The 13,146-nt window shown below is 26.9% G+C and overlaps 1 protein-coding gene across 1 annotated transcript; it reads right to left on the minus strand.

The window, feature by feature from the left end:
• Window positions 1-291: 291 nt before the first annotated feature.
• Window positions 292-12,714, minus strand: LOC148563422 (uncharacterized). Its single transcript, XM_088486799.1, has 4 exons — window positions 12,288-12,714; window positions 11,643-11,747; window positions 10,900-11,396; window positions 292-429 (listed from the first exon to the last, which is right to left on the minus strand). The coding sequence occupies exons 1-4, from the start codon at window positions 12,712-12,714 to the stop codon at window positions 292-294; spliced, it is 1,167 nt and encodes a 388-aa protein (XP_088342925.1).
• Between the last annotated feature and the right edge of the window lie 432 nt (window positions 12,715-13,146).

A 13,146-nucleotide genomic window follows, 5' to 3' on the forward strand; every position in this document is an offset into this window, starting at 1 on the left:
TTGTATTTAGAGGTATTATGCAGGTAATATAAAAGTTATGGGTTGAGAAATATTTGGGATAAAGAGGTATTTATAGTTGGAATGGCAACTTACTGGATCACCTTTGTAACTTCTTTTCGATTTTATGGGTAGTTATCTTTTTTTCTTTTTATTTAAGATTTGTTGGGATTCTATATTTAAATATATGGATAATTTATTTTAGAATAAATGTCCTTTTCGGTCCTTGACCATCTGTTCGATAGACTTCGCACCCCTAATAAATATAAAAACTTAAATCGGTCCTTACTTACTTTAATATATGTACATTCCAGTCTCCGGTTTTGAGCAGGTCACTTGCTGACAGTCACTTGCTTGGCCATCTTCTTCATTATTGTAGGGACAAATTACTGACACATCAGCAAGTGACTTGTTCGAAACCGGTTGCAGAGACTGAAATGTATATATATTAAAGTAGATAGGGACCGATTTGGGTTTTTATATTTGTTAGGAGGTGCGAAGTCCATCGAACAGATGGTCAAGGACCGAAAAGGACATTTACTCTTTATTTATGGATAGTTATCTTTTTTTGTTTAAAATTTGTTGGGATTTTATATTTAAACTAGCGGCTCAACAAACACTTGTGGTCCCTGTTCAGTCGTTTTTTTATTGAGTTAAAAAATATTTTTATATTTTTATTTTTAAAGTTATAACTTTAATATTAATAATTAAAAAATAAATTATAAAAAATAAAATACTTTTAAGTTATTTAATATATGTATGAAGTAGAAAATAAATAAATTTAAATTAAAAGAAATAAAAAAAAAGAATTAAGTTGTTATTATGGTTAACAAAATTAAAATAAAAATTTATTAATATTATTTACAAATTAGTTATTTATATATTAAATTTACTTAATTTTTTCAATCTTATTTAATATAAAGTAAATTTAAAAATTTTTATTCAAAACAGTCTTTATCTTTATGCATAATTCTAATAGATAAGAAAAATTATTTCTTTAATCTTATATTAAACATATTTAATTATCTTTAATTTTATTATTATTTTTAAATTATTAATTTTTATTTTAATTATATCATCTCATTATATCATACACTATCAATTTCTTTTATCATTATTTATACATTATAACTTTTATTGTTTCATCCTCACTATTATGGGCCTTGTTTTTATTCTCCTTCCTCGGTTCCTTGTTTTCTTTTTCTATTCACCCCAACCGCAATCAATTATTACCATACCATTTTCATTTTTGTTTATGCCTTTGATCTATAACTATCCATTGTGTTAACTTTGAGTTGTTAAAGATTTGCTAAAAGAATGATTTGATCTAGATATCTAGATATATAACTATATTATATAGATACTTATTTTTCATACTTACTTGTTAAGTCATATTTTATCATTTAAAAAAAATTAAGATATCAAGCATTCAAAAATTTTGTATAGAATAATTAAATAAAAAATAAAAAATTTATAAATTATTTATTTATTTTTAATGTATAGAATAATTAAATTTGAGTTAATTTAGGTATAAAACCAAAAAACATTACGCTGTTATTATGTGTAACAATGAAGATAAAAATTTATAAATATTTGTGAATTTATTTATGTTCTCAATTTTATTTAATATGAGGCAGATATAAAAATTTATATTTAAATCACTCTTTCTCTCGCATAATTTTAATGGCTAAACAATTTTTATGTCTTATAATTTTATATTCAACATCTTAAATTATCTTTAGTTTTATTATTCTTTTAGAATTTTTAATTTTTGTTTTCGTTATTTTTTTCCCATCCTCTGTTATTGGCTCATCACCACTATTATATTATATTGACTTGTTTTCTCTTTCTTTCTTCGTTTTTTATTCTCTTTCTACTTTTTCTTCGATCGCAAATTAGTTATTATCATGTATTAATTCATAATTATTACACTCAAGAGTGAATATTACTTTTTCAAGTAAAAAAATTCGTAACTATTCTGTGAATTATTTACCCTTCTATTATTATAACGAAGGAGTAAATTTAACTTTTTCTATTATGGGTTTTTTTTTATTATTTAATGCATACAAAGTCACATATTGTTATTTATGATAAAAGTTAAAAATTAAAGTTAAATAATATTATAATTTTTTATTTAACAAAATTAAAATAAAGCACAAAAATAAGAATAAAAACTAAAAAAAATAGATAGTTCTAAAAAAGAATAATGTTAAATTTGATGTGATTACGTATGAAAATAATGATTTATTTTATCATATTTATTTTTGTACCAAAATAATAAAAAATTTAAATTTTATGTCCACTTTTTATTACTTATTTTACTTATCTATAGTTGTTTAAATTAGATTTTATAGTTATTGAGTCATTTTCTTCCAACAAAAAAATAGTTATGAAGTGATTTTCATATCTTTATAGAAGTACATCCATTCTATCATGACTTTAATAATTAATGTAAATTTTAAAAAATCAATATATTTATATTTATTTTAATTACATGCAAGAGTGAATTATATGGCCAATGAGTTATAGCTCAAATCGCATAGTCTCTCCGTACTCATCTAAGAGGTTGCGGGTTCGAGTCTCCTATCTTTGGTAAAAAAAAAATAAAAAGAGTGAATTATATGTACTCTTATAATCAAGAAGTAAACTTAACTTCTTCTATTACAAGTCAATCATCTAATTTATAAAAAAAAAAAGTCACATCTTTTTTATTTATCCTAAAAGTTAAAAGCTAAAACTAATATTAGGATCTTTTTATTAACAGAATTAAAATAAAATAAAAAATTAAACCTTTAACAAAAATAAAAACACAAAATATTGAATTCTAAAATATAAAATGGCTATAAGATAAAAAAAATTATTTAAATATAATTTTTGTAAGGTATTCCATAAATAAATTTAGATAAATAAATATTATACGCAAGATGAACAGTGATAAATTGGTACAAAAATTATTAATTATTCTGTATAATTTTTTTTAAAAAAATATTGTCCTATTAAACTATTTTATTTTTATTTTTTAAAAGTATATTCATAATAAAAAAATTCACATGAATAATTTACCTCGAATAAAAAATTCTTAATAAAGTTGCTTTCGAAAAATATATGGAAGTTTTTTTATTCAAATGTATGTATGGAATAAACTTCTTTCGTTAAGGATAATATTAAAATTTAAATTTAGACACCAATTAATATTATATATTGTATAAGTATCTAGAATATATTAAAATAGTATGATAATAATTTGAAGAAAAAATTATTCTGTGTAATTTTATTTTTAAAAAATTGTCTCAATTAAACTATTTTACTTTTATTCTTTAAATATATCCAAAATAAAAAAAATTCACAACAATAATTTATATCTAATAAAAAATCTTAATGAGATTATAGTAAAAAATGGTAGAAAAATAATATTTTTTTTAATAATAAACCACTCTTTAGAATAATATTAGTAGAAATAACTTTCATATTAGACGAAATGATTTAGGCATTTCCAATGTGCATGGAAAAGGAAACTGATCGTATACTCACGTTATTACAAACCTTAACGTCGAAAGTTGTCATCACTAGTGATTCTAACCAGCATGATCAAATTGAAATCCATTAGAATATTGCTCTCCCCTGAAGAAGAGAAGATGGGGAAGAGAAGAAGTCTGATCATGTAAATATTTTCTTTTTTATTTCTTTCTTTGTTTTATATATGATTTCTTTGTATTTATTCCGGCTGATCGGCAACTTTTGTCTGTCTTCTTGGCACGAGTTATCAACTATTTAGAAACGTTATTAAGTTTATTTATTTATTTTTAATAGTATTTAATTTAAAGTAAATATAAAAATATATATTTAAAACATTCTTTATCTTTATGTATAACTTTAATTGATAAAAATATTTTTTTAATTTTATATTTAATTTTTTAAATTATTTTTAATTTTATTATTTTTTAAATTATTAATTTATATTTATATTATATCGCCTCACTATATTAAATATTATTCTTTCTCTTACTATATATTATTCTTTGTACACACACCTGCCATTGTCTCATCGCCACTATTATATTACCTTGTTCTCCTTTTTCATTTTTTTTCTCCTTCTACATTTTCTTCATCCAATTGTTATTAATTATTACCAAGTATCATCATCGCAACTTTTACTCTTGTCTATCACTTTAATTTATAATCATCTATTGTGTTAATTTTTATGAGTGGTTGAAGTTTTGCTAAAAGAATTAAGACATAAAGAATTTAAAATTTTTTGAAATTATTAAATTTTGATGTCAATAATCCTAAAAAACAATATCAAAATATATTATTTTCAACCAAGATAATAAAAAATAGTACAAAATTGTAAAATTTTTAACTGATAATTATAAATTTAAGTCGCGGTTTAACATAGTACCTTATGATAGAAGGCAACTATTGCTATTCACAATTGACTGCTATTTTATAAATTTCATATTTATTTTATTGTGCACATCAATTAAACTATACTTCATTATTTCATTTTATATGTTTTGAAATAATGTTATCGTATTATAAGAATGAGATTAATTTTCATAATCTAATACGAATCTTCTTATTATTTTGTTCGTTATTTGAATACTATCCATAAAAAATAGTTATTTAAAGTGAAACATTATATAAAGAGAGACAAAAAATTTTTAGATTTATCGTTCTAGTTTGCTTCTTAAACCTCACTTAATATACTCAAATTTAATAGTTTTGATGGTGGTAATTCTTTGTAATTAAGTATCAACTTTCTCTTTCTCTCTCTAATCCTCTCTACGATTTTGAATAAACTTAATTTTGTTATTAAATACTTTTTTAATTTTAGAATATTTTTAACTTCTTATATAATAAGTATCTCTTAAATTATCTAATGTATAAAAGGTTACATCTTTTTCATGTGTATCTTAAAAGTTAAAAATGAAAATTAAATGATATTAATTTTTTTCTTAAGTACAAAAATAAACATAGTCTAAATGATATTGGTTCTTTTATTAAGGTAGAGAAACTCCATGAGAGGGTAATATTAATTTCATATTTTTGTATATGAGAACATGTACCATTTATTATATTATATATAATCTTTGTACCATATAACAAAAGGTAATCTATAAAGCCAATACAAAGAGTTGACCATGATTTTAGTTTCCAATTTTTTGGACTATATTTACTTTCTACCAAACCATTTCACAAAGCAAATTATAAGGATAAAATAGTCATAAAATTTATTTTAAAAAATCCAATAACCTCCCACTAAAATAAAACAATTTTGTTACTCCTATAACCATAATAACACATCTCCTAACAAAAAATAAATGCAGAGTATCTGCAAATGGTTAGTAAATAAGAAAATGGACTAAGTGAACATCAATGTCTTCACATTTTTCACTATCTTCATGTTTTGTTTAATTCTATGTTAGTTTTAGTTTATATCCTTTATTTTATCGATGTCTTTACATTCTTCACCATCTTTATATGTTGTTTAATTCTATATTAGTTTTAGTTTATATCCTTTTGTTTTTAGTACATTATATTCTCACGAGTAGTTTGATTTCACTCTGATTAAAGTTTTTTTCAATTTTTTAGAAAAATCTACCAATTTTGTTCTTCATGCACACTTTTATGTGTTTCTCTTACTATCGCTCTTCTCCTTTTTTTTTTTTCAACATCATCAATTGCATCGCCTCTATAGTCTTCTATTACCTTCATCCACTGTAGTTGCAAATTTCATTCCGTTTCATGCATAATTTTGACTTACATTTTTTTCTTTTCTTCAATTTACTTATTTAATTTATATTTTCAGTCATTCTTCTATTATTTTAATTCATTTCTAACTATTCACGTAAAAATAATTTTGTCTTTTTCTTTTATTAATTTGATATAAAAAAACTTTTTTTTATCTTATCAATTTGATGTAAAAATTTTTTTTTTATTTGATATATGTTCTTATAATTTTTATTAATTTTTTTATAATTTTTTTATCTAATTAAACTATCTTTTATTTAACATGTCAAGAATTAAACTTAACTTATTTTATAATGAGTAGTTTTTGAATCATCTAATTTATAAAAAAAAGTCACATTTTTTTATTTATTCTAAAAATTAAAATTAATATTAGTACTTTTAGACTAACAAAATTAAAATAAAATACAAAAATAATTCTTGAATAAAAATAAAAATATAAAATTTTAAATTCTAAAATATAAAATAATTATAAGATAAAAAATTTTCTTAAACATAATTTTTTGTAAAATACTTTATGAATTGACATAAATATAAAATAAACTTTAAAATTGTGATGTGAGCACTACTGCTGTCCACTATTACAAAAATAAAAGATGACATATAAATATACAATTTCTTTTTTAAATTCAATAAATATATATCCAATGCTCTTTGTTAAAAATAGTTATTTAAGTTCAAATCTATTCTCTCAAATTATTGATACAATTCAAACTGAATATACTTTAAAGTTTTATCATAAAATAAAACTTTAAAGTATATTCAAGGTCGTCATAAAACTTTTATGACGATCTTGAATAACAGGCATAGACTTTCTCTTTCAATATTGAGAAGGTTTCGTATCCATTGTTAGAAAAAAATAAAAAATAAAATTTACATAACCCAAGCGATAGAAAAAGATAGAAAAAAAATAATCTAAATGATGACGCATTGAATAACTATGTATTAATTATAGTAAGAGATGTGACTTTGATAACTATACTTTGTAAATATGAGACTAATAGAATTATCTGAAAGATAAAAGAGAGTACTATCTGTACTTAGTGAAATGAAGAAGAAGACACATGACTGAGAGTTGTGCGTAAAATAAAAAAGTAAACGCAATATGAATGATAATTATATTTTATACCAGTTTTCAAAATGCAGTTACGTCAATCACTGTTTATTAATAAGGTTAAAATGGAAATACAAAAATTGGACACCATTTTCTCTATATTGCTATAGATACTAGCGGCTTAACAGGTATTATCGTACTTGTTCAGCCGCTTTTTTTATGGATTTAAAGTTGATTATTTTAATAATTTTTGAAATTTTAAATTTGAATAACATAAAAATAATAATATAAAATAGTCAATGATAATATAAACATGTTCAAATTAAAATAAACATATATTACCTATCTATAAATAATAACAATATGAAAATGATTTAATTATAATAAACACATACATCACCTATCCACAAATAACATAATCCATAAAATAGTTATTACAATAATATTTTATCTTCTTCTATCTAACTCAAAGTCATAAAAATAAATATAAAAATACGATTGTTTACAAAAGATAAGCCATATTCAAAAAGTCATACTTTTTTTCTTTGTTTAGGGACCTTTTTTTAAGTGGTAAGGTAAAGTACGGATCTGTATTTGAAGAATCTTTCATGTGCCTACAAAAAGTGTAAAGAAAAAAATAATTATGTCTTTTTTTTGGGATTATAGATCAAACTATAAGTAAAGACGTTAAGATAAACCTAAAGTCATTTTTGAATTTGTATCGAGTAAAAATCTTTAGCAATTTTTCGTACATCTCTTTATCAATAAATTCTTGAGTATTGAAGAACTACAAAATTTAGAAATCAATAAAATATACCTTATGCCAATACAAATTTCATTATATTTGAACGACAATTTAACAATAAAAAAATAAAACCTGTAAAATTGAAATTTCTTGTTTGAGATTAGATTTTCTACACATGCACAACAAAAAAAGTCATTAAACCATCCGTAGAATATTTAAATCTATAATTATCCGATATTACCCCTATTTTGTGCAGTTTCTTAATCTAATGATAGGTACTTGCAATGTTGTTCTTTACTAACATGAGTTGGTTCTGCTCCTGTGAATTTGTTGCTGGAAAAAGAAAAAAGTTTAATTTAGTATCACTGGTATAAAATTATTTTTTGTAACTTTATTCAACATGAGAAATATAATCTCTGTTGCAATCTTAGAGTAACCTTTTAATATTTTAGCCATAAACTTTTTCCCTTCATCTAATAAAAGAAGAAGAATATAGAAGGGGATAGATAATAGACATATCTATAATATTCTGATTACGATGATTGCATTACCTTGTAGGTTGTTGGAGCAGTATTTTCTTTTTTATCATCTTGCAGAATTGGGTCTTGTCTGTTTTAACCGTACCTCCCCAACCAACAGAATAAATTTGAAGGGAATGAACCCATTAGATAACATATGATTATGATTACTAACATAGAAATAGAAGTATGTATATTTAATGCAATTTTCACAGTAATTAATTTAAAAAATTACTTTATTGTCTATTGGTTCAATTGATGCAATTGATTGCTCATCTTTCCATGCACTCCAAAGACTTTGGAATCCTTCTTCCTATAATTGATATTTGTTAATATATTTCTAGTATATCTAGTATGTCTCCGTTAATGATAATTAGTACGTACCTGTTGCGTAAAACAGATGTTCAAGTTCGTTGTCTTTATCTCCTAGCATATATTGATGAGCTCTTTTAAAATCAATTTGTCTATTAAAAAAATATAAGTCATTAGCCGTCAATAAATTGAAGTTTGTAGACAAAAATATCTATATTAATGAAATAGATTTAAATATTAAAATTATATGAAGACTGAATTGTACCAAGAAGTAACTACACATACATTTACTAGGAACATAAATTACCTGTGGTGAAGGTAACAATATTTCTTTGAAAATTATATTTCTGGTAAATTCTCCACTTGTTCCATCTATTTTTTCTTCTTTGTCTAAAATTTTTGTAGTTGACTGAGAAATACTTCGAGACAAAGCAACATATAATTGGCCATGGTTAAACACATGTTTAGGGAGATAGATCCCTACTTTAGGAATGGTCTGTCCTTGTGATTTGTTTATTGTTATTGCAAAACTTAACTTTACAGAAAATAGCTTCCGGATAAGTATAAAAGGCAGTCCTGAATTCTCTGTTGTTTTGTATTTTATCCGAGGCAAGGAAGCTCTTCTTCCACAGTGATGGCCAGTTAAAATTTCTACATCCAACATGTTTTGAAAAGTTCCACGACATAGTAACCTTGTACCATTGTACCATTGCATAAGCCGGCCTTAGGGTCTATGTTTCTCGATAACATCAAAGGTGCACCTTTTTTTACCTTCAGCACATGAGGTGGCAACCCACCTGTAGAAACTGAGTTAAAGTATTCTTGTTGATATAACTTATTAGCATCTCCTTCTACCTCATCAAATGAGACTAAATTTTGTTCTTCTCCTGGAAACTGGTTGATAATTATATCAAAGCTGTTGCACATCATAATTTTTTGGCGTCAATATTGCCCTTTTTACCCTGTAAGAAGCGTCTCACCCATGAGATTGTAAGTTTGGAAATATTTCTTCTATTAACTTGAGTAATGATGTTTCACCCTCCCACAGAATTGCCATATTTGCTTGTATCCGTACAAAGTCTTCATGTATGGTGGGCTCAATTCCATCACCAATGCGCATAAGATACTCAGCAAAAAATTATCATTAGAAGATCGCATATTTTGTTGCAAATGAAAAATTTTAGTGGAAGCCCATAAATGAGACTTAACTATAGAAGCTGAAATCATTTGTGACTTACTACCTTTCGGTACGACAGGCAGTACTTGGCGAAAATCTCCTCCCATCACCATCACTTTTCCTCCAAATGGCATATCGTTTGCTAATATGTCTCTCAGAGTGCGGTCTAATGATTGCATCGATTCTTTATTTGTCATTGGTGTTTCATCCCAGATTATTGCTGTTGTTTGTCTAATTAGCTTTGCAAGATCTGATTATTTGCTTATGTTGCAAATGGATGATGGTTCTGCATTAATTGGGATCTTAAACCTAAAATGAGCTGTTTGACCCCTAGGCAATAATGTTGCAGTTATTCTTGATGATGTAGTTACCAAGACAATATGACCCTCATTTCTCAATTCTGCAATTACAGCTTTGTAAAAAAATATTTTGCCTGCTCCTCCTATCCCATCAACAAAGAACATTCCACTTTCTCTTCTCTCAATTGTATTCATAATGCACTTGAAAGCTTTAGATTGGTTATTGTTCAATCTTTCTATGGAACACATGTCTTCCCGGGGTACTTCGACAGACAGTTCTTATTGGATAACTCTGGGTATCGAGTTGTCATTGTCATTTTAATGAGTTAGAGCTGGCAAATCGTATTGTTTAATTTGTTTTCCGTGCTGAAGGAGTATATCATTTATATCCCTGAGTAGCCGATTTGTGAACACTAAGGCTGTTGTAGTGCTGGTTGACGGATAATCATCCACTATATATGAAAAAAATTCATCCTATAAGCTTCTTACATCTATAGGCTCACAAAATATTAAGATAGTTGCAAACAACCTTCGTAAAGCACATGGCAATCGTAAAACAGAAGCCTCAACCAAACACGCACGGATGCTACTGTCACTCTCTAACAATCCTCGGTGTTAAGCAGATTGCTTGAAGGACAAATATTGGACCTCATTCACTGTTAGCAAGTCATCCCAACTGATTGGTCCTCTAACATTAGATAACAGAATACGCAAATAGAATTTTTCTCCTTCTGAAGGTGATACAGTATAAATTCGACCGATGGATCTCCTCTATGTCTTGCGCTGACGCCATTCCTTTTCCTTGTTGTGCCAAGTGTAATACTCTGGAATTTTCCTCTTCAGAAGATGCCTAGATTGTTAGTCCTCCTCACGATTTAGGGCAAAAAACTCAGTGAGCATTGTTCTAGAGAAATAATCATCATTAAGTATTTCAGGAATGTTTGGTGATCATAGAAGCTCACTTGATATTGATTTGGCAAATGAATTTGTAACCTTTTTACATATAGATACATTCGGTAAAGGTTAAATTTAAATATTCTCCAACATGCCTTTGGAGTAGCGATCCATCTTACATCAACAAACTGTTGGACCTCGTCAACATTAGAACCGTTGTGAACTTCCATTGCAACCCGGTCTGGACCCTTGTAGCAATACTTGTAGAGATACTTTATACTCTTGATGCTACTACATATCTCAACATTAATATGGCAATCATACTTTAGTAGTAGCCAAGGGTTGTACGGAACTACCCATCTATTGTCAACTGTGACATTTTGGTTAATCGGTACTAGAGTGTCGAATCGTCGCTTATATTGCGGATATGAGTCGTCACCTCTTCGTGTTTCTGCTGCAAACTTTTTTGGGTAGTTGCATTTACATTGACCATTTTTCATGCAGGGTGAAAATTGATCAAGTATTCCGCAAGGGCCATGAATCATATGTTTTAGCACTGCATCATGTAGGTGTGGTTCTACTTCTTTAGATGGTATCTCTGCACGTACCAAACTATCATAATGCCCCGAGTCAATTAACTTGTCATTATTTTCTAAGATTAACAACATATGTACATGTGGCAATTCTCTTTTTTGAAACTCAGTGACATAAATATAGCTCTTCACCATTCCCAAGACACCCTTAGTAATTACATCCTCTTTCAGCTGTTCAAATTTGGCTCGAAAATTTCTTGTTGTTAGATCTGGACGATCTTGTGGAGTTTGAACTGGGTTGAGTTATGAAGTTATTTCAGTCCAAGATGAATTGCATGTCATTGTGAGAAAAATATCTGGCTTGCCCTCTTTAAGAATAATAGCCATTCTATCTTCATAGCGTTGGGTCATGTCGCGACGGCTACCAATGAACGACGATGGTAGTATTGTTCTTTTTCTTCCAACGTTTTCTGAAGACAAATATAGAGAGAAATATTATTAGTTTCAATAATTATTTTGGATAATTCTTAATGATTTACGAAGTAGCAATTAGATACAACAATAGTTACCTACATTGGTTTCTCATGTGTGCAAGACATCTTGTAAGCCTTGGTATAATTCTGCCCGTAATTTCTTCTGTCTAGTTCGAATCGATTTTAATTTTTCGGTTTCAATTTCACATAGTTACCAACAACATATTGTTGTATAAGTCACCCTGCTTGCAATACGGTGGAATGATCATCGGGGCGGATCTACAAATTTTTAAGAATTTGTAAAAAAGATTAGATACATTGAACAATTTTTTGGCAGAATTTTATTGAAGTCTATACTGCGTAGAAAATGGGAATTTGTACATGGAGCATATAGCTATAATATGTTCGGCATGATACTTTGCTCCCACTTTGACTTCGAGTAATGATATCCCATCCATGAGTTCCAAATAGAAAAAAGAAGAGAATATTGTAGTGGATCGTAATAGTCAACGAATTCCTGAATCCTTCGTAGGCTACCAGCATGAGTTTGCACCTTAATATCTCGTCCACGAATCATTGTTTCAACGTCATCACCAACAATTATAGCTGCTACCTGTGATGCAGTTGGAAGGCTATATTGTGGCTGATTAGTAGGTCCCTCTCTAATGAGCAAACTACACTCATGTACATCTGACCGTTGTGCAAGCTGGCGAAACACATGGAGAGAAGGATTATACTGGTGTAGCAATTGTTGTATCTTGAAAACCAATATTTCATGTAGTTGTGTGTTTTCCAGTATCTTATTCTGCAACTCGTGCTCAGTATCATATATGTACAGTTGCAAAAAACGTGGTCGCGTGTCCTGATCCGGATAAAATCCCCCTATACTGTGATATATTGAGTCTTGAGCACGAAATGTATATATACCACGACTTGTTATAGCCAGTTGTTCGTCTATGTGCATACCACACGAAGTGAAGGAAAATACATGATTGTATCCACGAATATGTTTTCTAAAATGGTTTCTTTCTGCAGAGGGGTCCAGAAAGATTATTTTATTTAAAACTTTTTATTCGAAACTGTTATAACCAAGTTGAAACCACGTACGATCTATAACAACATTATATTATTTTAAATGTTTATATATATAAAATATATTTAAATGAAATAGATATGTAATAAATAATAAATAATCATTCAAATAGTGGGTAAGAAGGCTAAATTTAGTGTCTAAATTGAATGAATCTGATACGAAAAGAATTAAAATTTAATCCATCTTTTTATAATCTGTTTTTTGAGGGCAAAACAACGTTGCATTTGTACTCTTTGAACCACTTTTTTTCTTCTATTCTTTGTTCAATCTAGTTTAGCAAAATTTAAGTTTGACTTTCGAAAA

Source organism: Arachis ipaensis, chromosome B5 (assembly GCF_059453495.1).
Source record: "Arachis ipaensis isolate K30076 ecotype BB chromosome B5, ASM5945349v1, whole genome shotgun sequence".
Taxonomy (NCBI): Eukaryota; Viridiplantae; Streptophyta; class Magnoliopsida; order Fabales; family Fabaceae; genus Arachis; species Arachis ipaensis.